This window comes from Nesoenas mayeri (genome assembly GCF_963082525.1).
Source record: "Nesoenas mayeri genome assembly, chromosome: 19".
In the NCBI taxonomy this organism is placed as follows: Eukaryota; Metazoa; Chordata; class Aves; order Columbiformes; family Columbidae; genus Nesoenas; species Nesoenas mayeri.
The window spans coordinates 2,182,534-2,203,806 of record NC_137568.1 but is presented as its reverse complement, the minus strand read 5'-3'; the positions used below and the strand labels follow the sequence as shown (position 1 = coordinate 2,203,806).

The 21,273-nt window shown below is 51.5% G+C and overlaps 2 protein-coding genes across 5 annotated transcripts; both read right to left on the bottom strand.

Moving 5' to 3' along the window:
* Nucleotides 1–3,316: 3,316 nt before the first annotated feature.
* Nucleotides 3,317–10,444, bottom strand: TRIM47 (tripartite motif containing 47; the record flags this gene model as incomplete). The annotated part of the gene is made up of 6 exons (XM_080356709.1): nt 3,317–4,619; nt 5,411–5,485; nt 6,160–6,355; nt 6,916–7,146; nt 7,673–7,768; nt 9,725–10,444. 6 exons carry the CDS (start codon nt 10,442–10,444, stop codon nt 3,994–3,996), a joined length of 1,944 nt encoding a protein of 647 aa, XP_080212835.1. The 3' UTR covers nt 3,317–3,993.
* Nucleotides 10,445–10,949: 505 nt separating this feature from the next.
* On the bottom strand, nt 10,950–15,222 carry TRIM65 (tripartite motif containing 65; the record flags this gene model as incomplete). Of its 4 annotated transcripts, XM_080356666.1 has the most annotated exons (7): nt 11,018–11,461; nt 11,554–11,613; nt 12,955–13,035; nt 13,359–13,533; nt 13,988–14,221; nt 14,298–14,408; nt 14,758–15,214. In XM_080356666.1, 7 exons carry the CDS (start codon nt 15,202–15,204, stop codon nt 11,157–11,159), a joined length of 1,413 nt encoding a protein of 470 aa, XP_080212792.1. In that variant the 3' UTR covers nt 11,018–11,156. The 4 variants fall into 4 exon arrangements, with proteins under 4 accessions (XP_080212789.1, XP_080212790.1, XP_080212791.1 ...); XM_080356663.1 differs by having other exon boundaries at nt 10,950–11,613; nt 13,359–13,530; nt 14,298–14,393; nt 14,758–15,222; XM_080356664.1 differs by having other exon boundaries at nt 10,950–11,613.
* Nucleotides 15,223–21,273: the final 6,051 nt, after the last annotated feature.

Sequence of the window (21,273 nt, the reverse complement as noted above, 5' to 3'; positions counted from 1 at the left end):
GTTTGAGCTTTGTCCTACAGCGTTTGCAGCCCAGCCCTGTCTGAGCGCCTGAGAACCAGAGGGGGCGCGGGGGAAGCAGAAAAGCTACATAATGGAAAACAGATTTAAATAAATACAGTGACATAATCTGTACAGTTCTTGGCAAGAAAAGAGCAAGTTTGTGCTTTTCATATCCGCTTTTTTTTCAATAAGCTGTAAGTTTCCCTTTTAAGAAACAACCTTGATTCCTCTCCTATTAAAGTCAGTAGCAAATATCCACCGGAGTGCCCAGCTGAAGCATTGCCACCTCGCACGAACTAAGGCTCTAAAAGCCAAGAACACTGAGGACAAACTACCTTATCTGTCCATCTTTGTTATTTCTAAGCTGAGGACGGAGGTAGGAGAGACAACCGAGACAATTCACTGTTTTGAATTGCCCAGAACTGACAATATTGTTATTGGATTTTAGGATTCTTCCGCTCCTTTTGCAGTCGAGCAATAAAAAAATGTGTATTTGGCACAATTCCCTTAGAAACACATGGAAAATAAAACCTGTGTTATTTTACGACAGATGTACAGGACACAGAAAAATACACTTGAGATAATGAATGGGACAGCTCTAGTGTATTTAAAGGAAAGACAACCCAGAGTGATGTCTGTGAAACGTTTAATGGCAAATCATAGTCTTTAACATAATTATATTATTCTGTTATAGTTTTTTCACACATTGTAAAATACTCTACATTAACTATATTTAAAAAATCCTATTAAAAAGAGGAACACTCTGTGACAGCAGAAATAACTCAAGGGAATACAGAAAGGCCGTTCGAATTGCCAAGCGCCACCTGCCCACCTAAACACCAAACGCCACATTTAGCCCTTCGTTCGCAGCAAAATCAGCGAGTCAGAGCTGGCATAGTGCACATTTCCTACTCGTTCCAGTTTGCACCCCAAATTATTGGCAATGTAGAGCAAACTCTGGGCCAACACCCCAGGGGGATTTGCTCCCACCTCAAACAGGTCAGAATTTGCTTTATGCCCTAAACCATGAGGATTTCTAGAGCTTCCAAGCAGGATAAAAGCAGCAAGCAGGAAAGAGAGGGTTGGGTGGCACTTCCCAACTGCATCGCATCTCCAGGAGCCCTCAAAACTCCCCAAAATCCCCCCTAAAGCTGCATATCAGCTGCATCCCAGCTCTCAGGGCAGAGATGAATTAAGCAAAAGCAGCAGCACAACCAGCAGCAAAGCCCAAACACCAGCTGTGTCCCCATAAGCTGTTCCTACATGGTTTCAGGATGAAAAGGGAAAAATTTAGGATCTCACCAAACGATCCCAAACCCTCAAGGAGTTCGGAGACTCGGGTCTGTGCTTTAGGCAACATGGAGCAGGGAGGGACGTGTGGCTGGAGCGCGGGTTTCCCCACAGGGCGATCAATCCGCCCACGAAACGGGGCAAAAGCCCAGATTCACTGTATTTACTCTGGCAAAACTCCTCGCTGGGAATGGTGGGAGTTTTGCCTGAATAAATGAGATTTCAGGGCCAGACAGAGCTGGGATGGGAGCCCGCATGCGAGATCTCTTCCTGCAGGCGTGCAGCAGCGGTCAAGGTTACCTTCCTCCTCCTCCTGGGACGTGACCACACACGGGCTGTTGCACATCTCTACCTTTCTTATCTGGTGAGGCGTTTCTGATACCGAGTCCTGTCTGGCGTTAGCAAAACAGCAGCGACGCCTGCGCTGTGTCACCGCTGACATCTCGTGCTAACGCTGAGTTCTGCAGGAGAGCGACCCGGGGTGAGCCAAACAAAGCGGCTTTGAGGCAGGAGCTCAGGGCATGGGGAGTGAATTCCCATCTGGACAGAAGCCTGGGCAGCATTCCCACTGGCCGGGAAAAGCCAAGATTTCATCCGAAGGTTTCACTCTGAAGCTCAACCTCCCCTTTTCGCACCGCTGGCAGTATTTTAGGAGTTGCCACATGCGGAGGAGGAGGAAGAGCAGGGATTTGCAGACACATGCCAATGGTCCCCCTCCCAGACCAACTCACCAGCCCTGCCCTGGGGAGGAGCAGCTGCATTCGGACTCTTCAGCGCCCCCCAAACAAGACCCCACAAGGGCCGTTTGGCGGGGTCAGCACCTCTTCCCACAGCAGCAGGACTTGGCAGTGCTGGCAGACAAGTTACAGTAAAGAAGCGCTTTAAGCCTCAGTGTTTATACAAACGTGGCTTTACCTTTAAACCTCTCGGCTTTGTGGCTGCCTTTTTATTCACATTCGCTTTTTTATCTCAGCTCCCCTTGAATATACCACTATGATTTCCAGCATATCCTTTGGGGAATATATATATATATATTTCATATATTTAGCTAAACGGGCCATTTTCCATCCCTGTTGACCACTGATGCATCATCACTGACTCACTCACACCAGCAAAGAACCTGAGCCAATATATTTTCTCTCTAGGTCTCTATTACACAGCACTACGATACTGTAAAGCAAGCTTTGGGAGGTAGGTACCAAATTAATCCCAGAGAAAACAAACTTGCGGAAAGGCGCGCTGCGCTGAGACAGGGGCTGCACTGTGCTGCCCTTACAGGCGGGATTTCTGTATTTTTCTTCTGGACAGGCTCCCTTAGGACATATGAACTGGCATTTTTGGCTCTCAACCTCAAGTTTCCACCTTTCCCAGAGGGGACGCTTGCTTGAGAGCAGTTTTTGTTAATTGTTACTTATTGCCAAAGGGTCATTTAAATAACCAACTGATGCTGCACCTTTTAACAATGCGCTCATAGCCGTCCCTGAAACAGACCATTTGCCCCCGGGACACACTCACAGCACCTCTTTGTCACTTAAAAAATTCTCTAAGCTAAGCAGTACATTTACAGCTCAAGTGTGCCCATGGTGCTTTAAGAGTTGGGAGTTTAATAGTATTGAAATCCCCTAAAATAGCATGGTCATCACAAATATGGGGAAATTTGGCTATAAAGCTTCAGTAAGCAGCTCTGAGGAACGTGTTTCCTAAAAGCACATCCTCAAAACTGTTCTGTGCTGCTCGCCTCACCATCTCAAGGCACGAACGGTGCTGCTGCTCCTCTGCAGGAGGTTTCTCCCCTTTCCCAGCTGGGATTTTTGGCTGCGGTGGGGAACAGTCTCAAGGTCATGGGGCTCCAACACACATGGGATCATTTGGGCTTTTCCTAAATGAGCGTCTGGCTCCAAACCGGGTTCAAAACACCCACCGGCCACAGTGCGAGGGAGGACAAAGCTCCTCGTTTCACATGTACAGCACTAATGGGTGCTCAGCCCTGCAAGGAGAGGTGTTCCATCACCGCAGCATCGCCCCTGCACCTGCCCGGCTCCTCTGCATCCCACCCACCCCAGAGCCCTCTGCTCCCCCACACCAAGGCACAACGGTGATATGGGCACTGGGGAAGCGACCACATCTGCTTTGGGGGTTTGCCCAGTCCATGCTGGGCTTGCTACTTCAAAGGCACTTTCAATAAGGAGCATGCGCAAGGTGCTCATGAGCTGGTGCTTAAAAAAGCAGCAGCAACACAGAGATCGGGATAAGGCACAAAGCGGAGCATCTGTGCAAGTCGCCAGGGCAGCGCGAGCAGATATTAAGGAGAGGGACCAGGCAGCCCGCCAGCTGGCCAAGACACAGCTTCAAATCTACATGGCACTTCTCCTGAGCAATGCACTTTACCAAGAAAGGCTGGCTCGCAGTCCCTGATGTCCAGAAAGAGAAACTGAGGGGCAGGAAGCAGCACAGAGACTCGCCCAAGTTCTCTCAGCAGCCCAGAGGCAGAGCCGGCACTCGGATCCAGCTCCATCCCGGCTCCCAGCCCGCGGCTCTGCCCACCAGACCGCTTCATCCACCCCTGGGTCACCAGCAGCACACGGAGGGAGGAGGGAAAGCTGCCACAGAGAAACACAACGCTACCAAGAGAAGCTGTGACAGCGGCAACACACTGCAGGAGAGACCCCTGTGGGTCTTCCCATGGTCCCGCTCTCCGGGCAGTTACCTACGCTTTAGCACCGAAACACAATCTTTCTTCAGCGGCCCAATCTGCAGGTGGGCATCGACGCTCTCCAGGAAGAAGGCTGGTTTCAGCTTGCACGAGAAAAGATAAGGGAAATGGTGGTTGATCTTGTGCTGGAATGGGTCACACTGACCCTTGGCAACATGGGAGACCTTGAGCTGCTGCAGGCAGGTCATCTTGGAGTCCTTGACCCCGTAGAAGGTCAAAGCCTTCTCCGAATACTCCAGGAACACCCCAATTGTGTGGAAAAATGGCTGCTGGATGACCGACTCAGAGCCCGCAAACCAGGCCACGTAGTTCTGTCCGTTCCACTGCAGGCAGCAGGACTTGGTGTTTCGCCCCAGGCGTCCGCAGTTGTAGGACGCCCGGGAGTCAAAGTCCTCAGCGATGACACCGATGCTGACCCAGCCATCGATGAGCTCCACTTCCCAGTAGTAGTTGCCCCGGTTCATGAGGTTTACACCCAGCACCTGCTCGCAGTTGATGAACCGCGTCGGGCTCTCTGGGTAGGGGATGGGGCACAGCACCCGTTTGGCCCCTTTGGTGCCAAAGAGCTGGATGAACTTGTCAGCCGTGTCACTGTCCAGGTCAATGATGAAGGCAACTGTGTGGGGCAAGAAGGAGAAATGAGGACGAGGAGGGAAATGGGAGGAAATCCCCCCAACCCTCCCTGCTCTGATCTCCTGCTCCAGCTCTTCAGCGATTAGCATGATCCTTTCTGACTTCCACCATCACTCTGTCCCCTTGCTTTTAAATCCTACAGCCAATTCCAGCTGATGAGGATAAGGGGCTGAAAGAGGTGACAGTTCCATAAGCAGGATGAATACAGGCAGAAGCAGAGGGACTGCTCAATGAGCTCAACCACAGAATCACAGAATCAGACACGGAGATGAGGTTCTTAGGGACATGGTTTAGTGACAGTGGGAGGTTAATTGTTAGACTTGCTGATCTTGAGGGTCTTTTGCAACCAAAATGATTCTGTGATTCTATGAATTATCCTTCTGCTTGCTGCCGCTGAAGCTGACCCTCACCAGACCACTGCTCTGCAGCAAACAAAGCAGATGCACAAACTGATCTAATTTAATGGAGGATGCAACTCATCAAGGGCTGGAAGGGAGCAGAAATTACACGGTACGCCTGCAGCCCCACTGGCAGCTGTGGCAGAACCACAGACAAGGAAAAAAAAAATCACCTAAACAGATTATGACTGTTGTCAGGAAAGCCAGGAGGCTTCCTTGTTAGCTGAGCAATATTTCCTCCGGTGGCGGCAGCGCTCTTGCCAGCCATCAGCTTGGGACCAGCACCAGCCGGGCACAGGGGAAGGAGCTGGCCGGTGCCAAGGAAAGGGAAGATGCATCTTAGCAACAACTGTCAAAGCAAAAGTCCCTCACTTACATTTCAGGAAGTAATCACGGCTCTCCAGGCAGGCGGGATTGTTTGACTTGTCTGGAAATCGAGACTCGGACAATGCTGCAGAGAGAGGGACAGAAGGGTTTGCCATCAGCGAAGAAACCAATGCCACAAACAAGGGTGTTACTGGAGCATCACCCCCCACTTGACACCCCCCTGAGCCCTGGCTGGCGTCCCCAGCTCCCCCAGCACATCCCTGCCAGCAGACATGCGAAAGGACACATGCCGCCTTTGCCACCCCAGGGAAATGGGCAGAGCAGGGGCAAGGAACTGTCTGCAATTCCCACAGGCATCCAAAAAAAATGAGAGAGAGCGCTCAGGCTAAACAAGAAAGAACGGGAGAAAGCTGCTGTGGTGGTTTTCTAATACTGGCAGGTTTGGGAACCCACAGCCAGCCCCATGAAGAGGATCGTCTGTCCTGGGAAGGAAGAGTCACCTTTCATGGGAGGGCACTTTGGCCACTTGCCCCCTCCCGCAGGGCCCTGCCTAACTCCCAGCTTGTTTGTTGCCTCTCCAGTCTCCAGTCTCTGTGGAAAAATTCATAAAACCTCAAGAACGAGGCGTAAGCCCAGACAGGGATTGTGCAACGTGCAGCACAACCGTGCCGGGTGGCTTCCAGGGCTGGTGGGAGAGGGGCCAGCGCTCGCAGGAGCCACCGAGCATCTCCCACCTACGCAGGGAGGATGGAGGGTGATGGGGTGACCTCCAGGCAGAGGGGCTGAGTGAGCACAAACCTTCCTCCGTCTCTTGGAAATTCAGCCCGTCAATTCCTTTCCCCTGCAAGCGGTCCCACTGGTTTTTGCAGGCAGCAGACAGCACATCCTTCACAGCGCCCACAGCTTGTGCGCATTTAGTGAAGTTCAGCTCATTCTGGAAGCTCAGCACGGGGGAGAGGTTTTCTTCCATGGCTACTTTTAAGGCCTGAAATTCCTGAGCCAAAAAGAAGGAGTTTCAGGAGGTTTCAAACAAGCCAAAGTTGTCTCTTGTTCCGCAACCCCACCCTGCCCCAGAGGATTTGGCAACTGGCAGCTCGCAGGACTTGGCCGAAGGACAGCTTTGCAGAAGGGAGGAGAGCGCTCTCCCGGCCACGTGTTCCTGGCACCTTCTCTTCACTCCCTTTCAAACCTGGACCCAGAGCATGCCCACCTCACAGGGAGCAGCATCTCCTCCCAAAAAGGTCTCCTCTCCCTGGGCTGCTGGATGGGGGCAGCGGGGCACCCCAACTTCTCACTCTTTGCTCCCCACACCTGGGTACCCAGCCTGGGCAGCACATCAGCTTTTCCTGAGTCACAGTTAGGATGGAGGTGGGGGTGATGGAGGAGAAAGTTTTGGCCACCTGGTCCCCCCAGGAGCAGGGAGGGGAGAGGATTGTCCCAATAGGACCGAGATCATGCAGCCCTCACATCACAAGGCTGATACCCATGTGAAACAGGACAAAACCCCCAAAAACATTATCAGCTACTTCTCCTCACCCCACCCCACCCAGGCACCTGAAGGAAGTAGATGGTGTTGGTGCTGGGGACGTTCTCCAGGTTTTGCTTGCACTGGGCCAGCTTAGCTCGCCTCTCCTCCTTCCAGCGGAGATCAGCCTCGGCCTCCTCCAGCATGGAGCGCTCCCCGTCCTCGATGAAACTGGCCACCTCCTTCTGGAAGGTGGCCAGGACCTTGGAGGCTTCTGCAAAGAGCTTCTCAACTTTTTCCCTCTCCTTCGTGGCAGCGCTCTGAGTGCAAAGAGAAAGGGGTCGGGGTCACCTCTTGCAGGCAGGGTGCTGGAGAGCACCCCTGACCTTTGCCCAGCACCCAGTTTTCAGTTCTGTGGGGTCCCCCTGACACCCTGTAACCCCCTTCACTCAAGAGCTTGGAGCACTTTAGAACCCAGGTGTCGAGGGACATGGCTGCACGGCTGCTTACAGCTCCACCACATCCTGTGTCCCCACGTGGTGAAGTGACATGTTTGCACAAGGGCCAAAAGCAACCACAAACCCAGTGAGATAAGGTGCAAGAGCCAGAGGATGCCCCAGCACAGTCCTTGCCCCGTCCATCCTCCCAGGTTGCAAACAAAAGTAACCAGAGATGCCATGAGGCTTAACAATTAAGAACAAGGACCCTCAGGGATTCTTGCTGCAGTCAGCAGCATTTTATGAAGCATTTGCTTCCCTGTGAGCACCACCTCCCCACCCCATGCACCCTAAAAGCTTGTGGCCCCTTTGCCACCATGCTAATAGAGTGAAGCCATCGCAGAATCACCTTAATGAGCTCCACCATCTTCTTGGCCTGTGCAATGGTGACTGCCAGCTCCTCCAGCTCGTTCTCTGCATCGCTGAGGACTTTGGCTTGTTGGGCCTGTGGGCATGAAGGACAAATGCTGAGCTCTGTCCCCCAATTCCAGTAGCAGGGAGGCACAGAGGACCCTGCCTCTCCCTAAATTCAACCTGCAGGCCCCTCTCTGACTGCGATCTCACTATCAGGCTTCAGGTGAAGGGTGCAGGAGACTGCAAGTTGTTTTCCCATTTTCTCTCCCTGCAACATCCAAACTGCAAACATCCAGTCTCAGTTGGACAACTAAAGGAGCAGCTGTGCTGCAAAGGGCCATACCCAGCTCTGTGCTCTTCACCCCGGTCCCAGCGTAAACCAAACAAATTAGGAATTTGAAAGCAAAATAATCAGGCAGTGATTGCAGCAAGTGCAGCTAAGCTGCGTGCTCTTAGTGTGTACCCCAAAACTGGGAAAAACCTGCCTGGGATGGGTGGAGAAGCCAGAAGGCAGATCTGGAGTACTCCAGAAATGTGGCACCGAGTCCCCTGGACATATCTTGTTAGGAGCAAAGCAAACTGGCTGGGGAGCACAGGGTGCTGCGAGGCTGCAAAGGAAGCACTGTCCGAACGTGGAGTTTCCTGATGCACTATTGTTAGCACCAGCCATGAGGACAGGTCCCCTGGGAGCTGGGAAGGCACTGCACCCCCAAACCACGTCAGCTCCTCCCTGGTGCTCAGCCCCCAGCTCCCTGCGGCACTCCTGCCCGGCGAGGGGAGACAGGCACCTTCCCCATCCGTCCTCACCCTGCAGGGCAGTGGCACAGAGCGGCTGCAGAGGCCATGCAGGTGATGTTAAGCAGAGCCTGCAGAGGCCTGACAGCTCCTCGAGGCTAGGATCATATGCACTTTCTATTTTAAGGCACCTGATGACTAATAATGCCGGCAAAAGGGTTTTCCTGCGGTCCCAAGAGCCTGTGAAGGAGCGGGAGCTGGCTCAGGACTGCTACTGTGTTCCCTGCCAGCATGTCCACAGCCCCCAGGCTCCTCCCTGGAAAAAACACCCTCCCAACAAGGTCTTCAAATGCCCCATGTCGACACAGGGATGCCACCATGCCATGAGCCTCACAGGCTCCCATCTGACTGTGGCCCCGCAAAGGCCCCATGCACTCGAGGCAGCCATGCCCAGGAAGGCAGCGCCGTGCTGGGCTGGGAGCCTCGGCTCCCAGGGAGGCTCGTGGGTGTGAATTTGGGAGGTGACTCAGCCTCATCTGGGAATGGGAGTGACGGAAAAAACCCCACTGCCAAAACACCAGGACACAAAGGGCTGGAGGAGCGGGAGCGGCGGCCGGGCAGGCTGCCAGCGTGCGGAGAAAAACCGCCTTGACGAAACTGTGGGAACGAGACAGCGAAGACGGGAGCCCCATGACCGCAGGGGCGGCCACCGCGGGGTGTCCCAGGCGCCCTCGCCCCCAGCCCTGCACCCAGGGTACTGCGAGTTTGACCCCACAGTGGGACCAAACCCCACGGGCTGTCCGGCAGCGGGTCTGCCCCTAATGTCTGTCCATGTCTGCCCGTCCTGTCCCCACACCACAGGGTGCCCTTATGGCACAGCACCCTGTCCATATGCCTGCCATGGAGTGGAGTCTCACAAGGGGAGAGGACTACAGCACCCACCCCACACACAGCATCCCACCAGTGCTGCATTTGCGCACCTCCATGTGGAGAATAGGTTTCCCATGGGGATGTGGGCGCAGCATGAACCCCCCCTGGGGTGCCGCACCCCACGTCCCCCAGGATGCCCCACTGGCACTGCACCCCATATGGACACCCCCATACTAGGATTAGGTCTCACACAGGGACAGGGGTGCAGCAGGGTCCCCACTCAGCCTGCCTCATCCCAACCCCTCCCAGGATGTCCCGCCAGCACTGCACCCCATGTGGACACCCTCATACCAGCGTCCCACCAGCACAGCACCCACCCTCCCGCACCCGCTGGGGCAATCCCCCGTGAGGATCCCCACGTCCCGACCGGCACCCCACGCACCTCCTTGTGCTCTCGCTCTCGCTCCAGGGGCACCACGTCGTGAGCCTGATGCTCGTGGGCCCGGCAGCGGGCGCAGACGCAGGTTTGCTCGGCGCGGCAGAAGCCGTCGAGTGGCTGGAGGTGGCGGGGACACAGCCCCTCCTCCAGCCGCCGCAGCGGGGCTACCAGGCGGTGGGCGCGGAAGGCGGGGGCGCGGTGGTGGGGCTCCAGGTGGGCTCCGCAGAAAGAAGCCAGGCAAACCAGGCACGATCGCTCCGCCGCCACCCGCGACCCCGCTGGGCACACGTCGCACAGCACTGCCGCTCCTTCCTCCCCCGCCGCATCCTCCTCCTCAGCCCCCGGTGCCATCGGGGACCCGGCGGCTGAGGACGCCGGAGACGTTGGGGACGAAGCGGTGGCGGCGGCTGCCAGCAGCGGCAGCACCTCGCAGAGGGCGCGGTTCTTGCAGAGCCGCAAGGCTGCGGGGACGGGCTCCTGGCAGAGCGGGCAGCGGGCAGCCCCGCCCGCTCCGCCGCTGCCGTCGGGGGGGCCCGGCCGTTGGCGGAGCGCCCCCAGGCAGCCCTGGCAGAAGTTGTGCCCGCACGGTACCGTCACCGGGTCCTTCAGCAGGTCGAGGCAAATGGGGCAGCAAAAGGGACCGTCGGGCAGCCCCGGAACCGCCAGCGCCAGCCGCAACGCCGAAGCGGAGGACGACGGGGCGCTCCCAGGCGCCTTCTCCATCCCTGAGAGCCCCGACCAGCCGGGCCCCGCCGGCCCCAACCCCAGCGGGAGGCGGGCGGCCGCCGTGCCCCGCCCGCCCGCTCCGCCCCTGGAGCCACTGCTGCTGCCGGGCTGGGGCTGCGCTCCCCGCGGTTGTTGGGAGATGTGCTGCCTCCGGGTGTGGGGAGTGCTGGGGGAGCACTTGCCTTGCCCCGCAGCACTCCCGTGGGGCTGCAGCTCCCCCCTCCCCGCGGCCCTCCCCACCCCGAATCTTCTCCAGGCTTGGGAGCTTTGTCTGGAATGGGAGAAAGAGGAAAACTTCGTTCTTTCCCCTTCCCTATCGCCCACCATCGCACCGTCTGCAGGGACAGGCACCCACGTGTACCCCCACACACAGCACCGGGCGTGTTTGCCCCCACCGTGAGAGCACAGCCCTTCACCCTGCAGCCTTGCCCCTGCCCTGACTTGTGTCACCAGCATAATATTTACATATGCAAATCAGAAGGCATTGACTTGCATGTTTGTCCTCATCAGGTCTTGTTAAAACACTGCACTCCACCACTTGTCCCACTATGACAGCCCTCAGCTGCAGCTGGGCTATGGCACCAACCTGGGGCTTGCCAGCCCAGTTTAACGGAGCAGCGCAGTGGCTCCGGCTCAGTATGTCTGGCACAGCGTCACCGCTCGCCCCTCGCAGAGCCAAAAGACGGGATAGAGGGGCTTGGTGAAGACATCATGAAAGGAATGGATGAGCTGTGTCCTCTCCCCGAGGCCGTAGAAGGAGAGCAGCCCCTTGTTGTAATCCAGGCTGACCCCCAGCTTCTGATACAGCTGCTCCTGGATTTTCTCCGCCCGGCCCTTGTGCCAGGCCAGGTAACAATCCTCCCTCACCTGCAACCCCCACGAGCCCCCATCCAGCCCAATGTTGAACTTGTGGCCCTGCTGCCGCTGCCGGGGGAGGCTGTGGTAGGTCACCCCCAGGATGACGGAGTGGCTGGAGATCTTCACCTCCCAGTAGTGGTGGCCGCAGCCATAGCTCTGCGTGCACAGCACCTGCCAGGGCTCGAAGCGGGATCCCTGCTCCTGATGCTTACAGACAGTGCCGTGGCTGTGCTTGGCTTTCTGGTTACCTTTCGACAGCTCCAGGTATTTGTTGGCCGTCTCAGGATCGAAGGTCAGATTGCGGTGATCTGAGGAGAGGAACAGCATGGGTGAGGCTGAAATGCTTCATCAGACCTTTATGCCCTTGGCATGAGCCCCCTCAGTGATGACATCATCTAAGGTGCATAGGTCTGGCTCCCAAAATAGGAGGGGAAGGTGCAATACCTGCCCACCCACCTACCACAAGGAACAGAAACAGCCCAGAAATAGCTAGAGAGGCACCAAGATGTGACACTTTGGGCAGCCCTTGAACAGCCCAGCTCACAGCCAGCAGGCAGTGATGGCTCTGTGGTCATTTTGGAAGAGATGCACTTGATATTAAAAGCAAAAAGTATGAGCGTGGGTGGAGAGTGGGGGAGAAAACCAGGTGTTCTTTGAGCAAGTACTGCAGGGGGTTCCCCTCCCCTGCACCAGCTGCAATAACTGCTGATGCAGGCACTTGCTGGCCCCCCAGCACATCACCTTTCTCCTGTAGCAACCAGGCCTGACCAGCTGTGCTGGGCTTATGCCTGCTCCCCATAAATAACATATTTTTTATCCTATTAATAGCCCTGAGAACATTTTGTAGGGCCTGATGGAAGGAATCCTTACAGGTCCCATAGGCATCAATATCTTCCCTGGCAAGAATGGCAAGACCAATATGCCCTAAACATTACTCAACCCTCTTCCCAACAGGGAGGAGATGGGAAAAGGAGTAGTGAGGAAATCCCAAGGAACTGGAGCGAGATGGGCCCAGAAAGGGAAAGGGACATGAAGGACTGTGGCTGGGAGTGCTGGGAACATGTCCTTGGACAGAGGATAGTCACTGCAGGCAGGGAACCACGGGCAGGGATCTGTGGGCAAGGATCCGGACTGGTGCTGTGCCATGCAGGGCAGCAGGGGCAGCCCACGACACATCCCTGTGGGTGCTCACTTGGTTGCCAGCTGCTGACGTTGCCTGTCTGCCTGTGGGAAAGCACTGTATCTAAACATGGATCATCGGGAACAGGCACATGGATCATCGGGAACAGGCACATGGATCATCGGGAACAGGCACGTCGCTCCTGCCCAGGTGAAATGCCCGAGGTGGGTGAAAGGAGGGGATGGAGATGGGGCAAGATCTGGAGCAGCGACTGAACAGGTGCCAGGCACTGGCAGCCCCACTTTCCATGGGAAAGTGGTCCCTGCTGCTGCTAAAACCCTTTCCCAGCCACACAGTGTCCCCCAGCTCATTTGCCCCAGCCCTGCAAGCCTCTTCTCCACATTTAGGGAGAAGGATTGGGAGAGTCAGGGAACACTTTCCTCCCAGGGAAGAGCTTGGCTTGGTGAATCTCTGCATGATGGGGATGCCAGCGGGGTGCTGTCCCTCCCAACCCCCACGTGGTCCTCACCCCTCAGAAGCTCAGCTCGGAGTTGGCACTCACGGAGAGGGGCCACCAACTTCACTGCTGGCTCCTGGGGATGCACCGGGCCTGTGGAGGATGGGCACAGGCATTTTGAGTGATGTCACGCAAAAATTTGTTCTTTCCTGACTTCAGTGGAGGAAGTCCGTTGTATCCAAGCCTGGACATGGGCACGTGCCACCACAACTTGGCATTGCCAGCAAGGAGGGACCACAGGGAAGCCACCTGGCTCCTCCCACCCCATTGATACTCATCTACAGAACAGTAGACGCATGTCACCACTCCAGCCCCCTATGCCTGGCACTCATGTGCCCAGTACAGTGACATGGGCCAGGCTGTGTTTCAGGATGACTTGGAGCCCTTTAGGGTGGCCCTGTGAGCAGAAGGGTTACCTTGGCCATCGGGGTCAGGGGCTTTGGGAGCCACAGAGCTGGGCAGGTCCTCCAGCAGGAGCCTGGAGATGTCGGTGAGGATCTCAGTGAAGGGTTGGACCATGCCAGCCACATCAAACTCCACAGGGAGCAGTGCCTCCGGGCTCTCCGGAGTTGGGAGCAGGGGAAACTCCTGCTGACAAACACATAGACACCCATGCACCAGCCTGGGGAGGATCAGCAGCTCCAGATCCCATCTGCACACATCGTGTCTCCCCAGTGGGTTACTGGGACATCCCCAAAACTTCTACCATGAGCTGTGAGGTCAGAGGACAGGTGCAGCAGGAGCACGAGGCTGCGGGGAGCAGCAGGGCTGCGGCACAGGACTTTGTGTTTTGCTGGTGGTGGAAGAGCCTCTTTGGGCAGTTTGGTGGTGGGAGATGCTACTCATGGCCCTGTGGGCAGCACCGTCCACTCCAATCCAGCATCATCCCCCCAACTTTTCAGGGACCCCTCCAAAAGCAGTTCTTCCTCCAGCCCCATTGCATCACTGAGCTGGGCTGAGGAGGCATATCCCCTGAGGAAGGGATTGACCAAATTTCTGTCCTCACCAAGAGGGCATGGGGAAGGAGATGGGACTAGGATTATACCTGAAGGAAGGTCCTGTCATTGGGACAAGCCAGCAGGTGCTGAGCCCTGTCCCTGTGCTGGCCCAAGATGTCCAGTCGCTCCTTCAGGAGGCTCCAGTTCTCCCCCACATGCCCCAGTGCTGCCGTCTGCTCTTGCTCGATCCTGGCCACCATCTGCCGCTGGAAATCCTCCAGTGCTTTCCTCAGGAGGGTGAATTTGTTCAGAATCACTGATTTGAACCCCTCAGAGGACTCCTGGGTGGAAAAAAAAAACCATTAGACCAGTGTGCTCCCACTTGTTTGCCTGGCACTGAGGTGGCTGGGGCATTACCTTGATGCTGCATGTTTGCTCCTCCAGCTCTTGCATCGCCCTCTCGATTCTCTCTGTTTCCTCCTGGGCTCTTTCCAGGGACTCTTTCAAAAGGGTCTGTGAAGGGAGATACTGGAGCACGGGTGCTGGTGGCATTTCTCTGGCCAGAGCCCGTGCCAGCCCCCTGTTCAGATGAGGCCAAGCACAACTTGGTACACAGAGGCACATCATGTCCCCACAAGGGGGCATGGGACAGTGGAGGTGGATGTTGTGCAGTGCCCAACCTCCTTTCAGGCAGTTGCAGAGTGAGAAGGTCTCCCCTCAGCTCCTGTTCTCCAGGCTGAACCTTCCAGGTCCCTCAGCCACTTCTCATCACACTTGTGCTCAAGCCCCTTCCCCAGCCCCATTCCCTTCTCTGAACTCGCTCCAGCACCTCAAGGTCTGCTGTGCAGTGAGATGTCCCACCACCCACCGTGCACACCTCTTTTTTAGAGCGTTCCTCCTCGAAGAGCACCCGCCGGTGCTGCTGGCATTGCCGCACGGTGCAGATACAGCAGATGCACCGTCGCTCGTCCTCGCAGTACAGCTCCAGCGGCCGCTTGTGCTGTGAGCACAGCTCCCCACAGGCCACCTCGCACCCCTCCGTGCCCGACACCCGTGCCTCGCCATCCCGCGCCAGCTCCACCACACTGTACAGACTGACATTCTTCTCCAGCTCTGGGCACTGCTCAAAGTCCCTGCGGCACTCGGGGCATGTGTAGCTCTTCTTGGCCCCAGCGGCTGCCTGGTTTTGCTTGTTCCAGTGGTCACTGATGCAGCGCTTGCAAAAGTTGTGCCCGCAGGGCAAAGTGACAGGCAGCCTGAAGAGCTCCAGGCAGATGGAGCAGATCAGCTTCTCCTCCAGCTTCTGCAAGACGGGCGATGCCATCCTGCCTGTGCCAAACATGTCTGAGTAGAGAAGGGAGAGATATGACGCTGAACCTAGAGGCGGGTCAGGGCTCTGAGCCAGGCGTTCTCTTAAAGTGACACCCAGTGGGTGCCACCTTGGCCATGCTGGCTATGCCACACGCTGGGGAGATGATAAGGAGGGTTGGAGCTGTGACCTCTGGGGACAGGAAGGGCTGTGAAGTGCTAGGGTGGCAGGTGGAGTCCTCTGCTCAGAGGTGACTCTGGTGCCGGTGCACCACGTACTTTTATTTTGTCTTCGTGCAGTTCAGTTCCAAGAGAGAAAACAGCTGGAGCTGCCTGTGAGCTGTGAAACATCCTCGGGGAGCTGGTGATCCTCTGCATAGCCCCGGGGCAGAGCTTTGACAGCTTGGCCAAGTCTCGGTGACCGCCCCAACCCCTTCAGTTGTCCCAGCCCAGTGGCCGATGGAATCAACCCCGTGGGAGCAACTGCATCCCGGGAGCACCGGCTGCGTGGCTGGTGGCACTCGTCCTGAGGGATGGAGGCCACCCAAACACTGGTGTCGCAGCCTCGCAGAAGGATTTTACACTATGAGCACCCCAAGATTATCTTTAAAGAGAAAGACAGCTGAGAACTAGGATGATTTATTGGTTGCTTCCCTCCCCCACTGATGTCTCTGTTAAGTTTAGGGAGGTTTTTACAGGAGGTCAAAAGAAGACATAGGAAGCCATAAAACAAAGATATGATTCAAAGGAAACAGGAACTGGTTACTTATGAGAAGAACTTGAAGGACAAAGCCAAAAGTAAAGCTTGATTAATATACACAGAGTAACAAACCATGAAATTTGTCGAGAACTAATAGTATACTGTGAACTTTTGTGAACTATCCTCATTATACACCCATTATAATACAAAATCACATGTCCTCATCAAAGGCTATCCCCCTCCAGGAGAAGACCTCTACTATCCATTGAGCATGTATAGGTTTTGTGTTTACTGTACATTTAAACCAAAAAGAGAAGTTTAGACCAACAGACTTTAAGGAGGTGTAAACATAAGTAAATATTAGGAGTGGTCATAAAATTTCCTGCTGTCCAGGTTTGCAAAAGATTGCCCTTTTCTGCACGGATCGGTAAAAAGAGCAAGTAGCTCCACCCTGTGTGTGAATTGGTATCTGCACACCAGGTAACCCACCCACATTTTGGGACACCACCATGATCCCCAGCTGTTTCTTGGGGATCGCAGTGGGACGTTAACCCCCTTCAGTGTAATTGCACCATGTCAGATTTGGCTAAATATGATACACATATAGCTGTTCGATTTTGCTGGTGTCTGTACTAACAATATCTACAGTTTTCTTGGCAGACACATAAAGAGTTCAATTAGCTCACCCTTGCTGGGAAGTATGCTGTATGTAGCGTGAGAAATGGTTTTTGTGGTCAGCTTAGACCAACATCAAACTGTAGATCAAAACAAACTCAAAAATAAATGTGGTTCTATTTTGCACTTAGCTTACATTTCCCAACCCAGATGACTGATGACACAGCGCCAGTGATTTCACTGGGAAGTGCAACATGTTACTGCCATCTAGTGCTATGCAGTAGACACTCCTCTGTCATACAACTGAAATGTAATATTTTAATATGACACATGGGAGCATTAGTTTGAAAGATTACACTTCCTATCAGTTGATCTATGAAGCTCAGGATACAGTTGAGTGACATGGTGACTTTTGGTCTGGCTCTGTGATCTGTCTTCTCTTTATATGGAGTAAAACAAGATCATAACAATAAAAAGTTCCAAAATCAGACAAGAGGCATGGCAGAAACTACGCTGAAAAAGTGAAGACTATTATCTTCAGAGGCAACATCAGAAGAATGGAGTTGCTCAATTGAGCCAACAATCCCCAGCCAGGATAGGGTCGTCCTTCTATTAAATAAGAACTCCAGAACGCTCAGGTGGCCTACAGATGGTTTCCCATCAAGGTTTTGCTAAGATCATATGGTAAAAATTTGTCAGCATTCAAGACTAAGGCAATTTCTTTGTCAGAATTTAGACTCCTGACTCATAATGAAAAGAATATAATTAAAGTTTTGCTGTTTATGAGACCAACTTCTGGATGCTGATAAGACACATGGAGAGAAGTGATGCTGAACCACAAAAAAAAAAGCTGCTGAAGGAAAAACATTTTAACTGTACAGACTTGGAGCACTGTTAGGTAGTATGTGACTAAAATAACTTCAGCTATTAGCACTGAGTATCTCATGTTTATTGACAACTATAGTTGTTAGTAGTGCAGTAGTAGAAAAGTTGAAATTTGAAAAGAATTGTGCAAAAATGGATCCAAAACTTATCAGAGTTCATTAGACTCTCGGCTTGAAATTTGGAACAGCACTTCAAAATGTGTAAAGAGAACTTCAAGAATGGCTTATGACTGGCATGAACAGCTCAGAGTTAAAATATTTGTGGGAAAAGACTAATGAAAATTAATTTCCCCGTTTCTCTAATTTAAAACTCGTAGTTATTTCTCCAAATAGAGATGGTCCACAGGAACTATAAAAACTATGATAATTATTCACTCAGTTCAGACAGTATTGGAAAAAGTGCCTCAGCTATACTCTTTTTTTTTATAGTATAGTCCACAGCAAGTTGATAAACCGAATATAAGCAATAAGTGTGAGCTTCCTTCAATACCAACTGAAATCTTTAAAAGTCTATTTGCTTCAGTAGCCATCTGATTAAGTCCCAAAGGTAAAATTAGAACATTGGATTAAAATCTAAAGTCTTAAAAGGATTCAAAAATTGTGGGGGGTATTTTGTTTGTTTTTTTTCAAACATAGCTCAAAGTAAAAATGAAACAAGAGACATAAATGACGTTCTCTCTCAACTCTTCATTATGGATCAAACTTGTAAGTTCTTATTTATGTTTTCTTTTTTTTACTGAAGCAACTGAACAGTATCTTCATGATTTGTCCCACTGAGATTAAGTAGTTTAATACATTCTACCGCATATCAAAACATGCTATTGTAAAATTGCTTTCTTTTATTGACAAAGGATGAAATGTCCCAGCAGCTGCTGCTGAATGCAGTCATTCATGTTTTCATAAGAACTTTGTGTCAGCCTCTTAGGATAATCAATTTTACATAATTTAGGCAGCTGTTTTCATTTCTCCATTTGGTGAAAGTATATTATAAGAAGTCATTCTTTTCCAGCTAATAGAATTACATAGCTTGCAGCTAGAGTAGGAGTAACACATCAGAGTAATTTCTAGTAGAGCATAGAGAAAAGCAGCCCCTTGTCATTATTTTGTGATAGTCCAAAGAAAATCCTTCGCTATTTCTGATCACCTCTACTGGCAACGTGCAAGAACCCCACAATAATATCTAATACAACATACTTCAGTCCAACTTCATCCTGTTGTGAATGGAATGCTAGAAACAGTAAGATCCAAGTCAAATTTGTAACATTTGTTTCTTGAATTTAATAAAACTACGAAATAGGAGTGCTGGTGAGACCTGTAACAGCCCTCTGGTGTTATAAGAAGCAGATCACAGATCAAATCTTCATTTCCTTTTGCCCTGCACTGGACTAACATTTTATAACCTTTATAAAACAACAAAAACAGTGGAATGTTGTCATTTTGCACTGTTCAGTGTAAGAACAACCCAGAGTCAATCTCAAAGCAGGGTGCTTTGTAACAATAGGAATGTGCTTACTCTTTGGGGCATCCTTTGGTCTTTTTCCTACCCAACAGCCAAAGCTGTGGCTTTACTGTTCAGCCTGCAAGTGACCCTCACTGCTGCAATGGTTCAAATCATCACTCCTTTGCTTTATCATCATAGGATATAGCACTGATAGATCTTTAAATGATCTTCTTGAGCAAAGGCCTGCAGGCTTGGTCTCTTCCTCCCTTTTCTGGTCCCTTTCCCATCTTTATGTGTATTCAAGTCGTTACTCAGCCTCTTCTGAGATGATGTTTTCCTCTTTTTAGGAGAGCATCAGTTCACGTCTTCCAGCATCTGCCCAAGATGGGTGACCAATAAAGCAGGCTGGGAATGAGCTTTTTATTACTGGAATTCCTTGTGCAGTGCAAACCCACACAGTCAATAACTCAAACCAGGCATACAAATCTCCTGGCTGGGCAAATAGTACATCTTCCCTCAGGCTACCAAAGAGTCAAAAAAGCATCTAAAAACCTGCCTGTTAGCTAGTTATTTTCTTTGCAGTATACATAACCCAAAAAGCAATGCCAAATGCAGTTATTTCCCACTGAAGAGAAACTATTAGCTTTTCCTACGTTCTGATCAAAGCAGACTTGATGTGCATTAATAGCAGAGCATTGCTTTCAAGTCAAACAATATCCTATTGTTGCAACCACAGCAAGAGAATAAGAAACCGAGTAACAGAGGTAGCAATCCCGGGAGCTGTTAGTGACAGATTTGGAAGTGCTTGTGTTCTGTGACCTTAATGAGAGGTATGATACAAAAAGAGGCTCCTGAAGCATGTAAGAAACAGCCTTCTCCACAAATCAGACTTAGTTAAAACCAGCCTCTAGAAGAGACTGAGACAGGCTGATTCACAAGATAAGGGAAAGGCCATTCCACCAAGGAAACAGAAAACAACTCTTCAATGAATAAAAAACACTACTATACTGACCCATAAGACCATCTCCTACGTCCTCTTTGCAAAGACCAACATCTTTATTTTACAATGTGAAGGATGCCATATAAATTAGGCAACACAATGATGACTGGAAAAGCCCATCCTGAAAAAGAACACCAGCAGAAATGAATTAAGCCTGGGAAGACAATTAAGCAAGGACTTAACTACAGAAATGAAGTTGCTGGTCTAAGGTATGATAAACAGGCAGAAAATACAATAATTACTTCTTCTAAGCTCAGTAAGTTCTACCAACCAAATATGCAAATATGTCCTTATCTGAGCCTGAAAATAATGGAGCACACTAGGATGGCAGGATCATTTTCCATCAGATTATATCAAAACGATAGACGGGAATGATTTGTGGCATGGGAAAGTTTGCTCTTGTCACAAGGGAAAGAGCTACTAAAAAGGCAGCTTTGGATCATCTCAGGGGCAAAGGTTTTCCCGACTGAGATTATTTACGGTGGGTGTTTTATTATTTTATTTTTCTCTTGGAAATTTCATCCATTCCTTGTTATTCATTTCAAATGCTCCACATGAATGAAGCATATCAAGGTGTCCTTTGTAGAAAAAATCCAGCAGCAACTCAGTAAATTCACCACCACCGTAAGTAAATTCAGCTATCATAAAACTACTAACATTTGTCAAAAGTGTTCTGTCTTTTCCCTGCTAATCAGCTAAATGCATTCTTGTATTTACCCATTTGATTTACTGTATTTAAGAGCTTTTCAAGTGATAATGTGTATGTAATGCAAATGATGGCAAAGAGTGAACTGGTACAAATTGGAACAGTTCTACTGTTTTAAATGGACCAAGAAAGATTTCTTTCAGCTGAAATCTGATTAATGAATTCTAACCTGCTCCAAATGTGGATATTTCATACAATTCTTTTAAATAATTTGCCAGTCTAAAGAGCTTTTCAAAACAAAGTGATTAATCAAAACAAAATGGAAATAGATTGTAGTTTGGCTTGATAAGAGTCTGATGTTTCCACATGAAGCCCATGTAATAAATGAATTATTGGTGATACTGCCTTTGTTCCAGAGAACAACAATAGCAGAATATTTAATTAAGGCTCAGAATGTGTTTAGTGCTGCCTAAAGGAGTGAAAAATTAGCAAGCATATTTGTCAAATTCCACCTTCACCAGAACAGAGGAAGGAGAGGATTGTAGTAAAGCAAGACTTATCTTACATCAGGAACTGGACACTGGTGTGGGTCTCACCGGTGCTTTAGAGTGGTATTAGGGTGGTGTCCCTCACTACTTCATTGCTGACTTTCTGTTAACTCCATATGAAATAGTACACACGACTTTCATGGCAGCATTTTCATTTCATGATGTCCTTGTAGGACAAGTAGGGAATTTCTTGCTACAATATTAATCAAGAACGTCATTTTTGGTGTCAGACGGTGTTTGCACTTTGTACA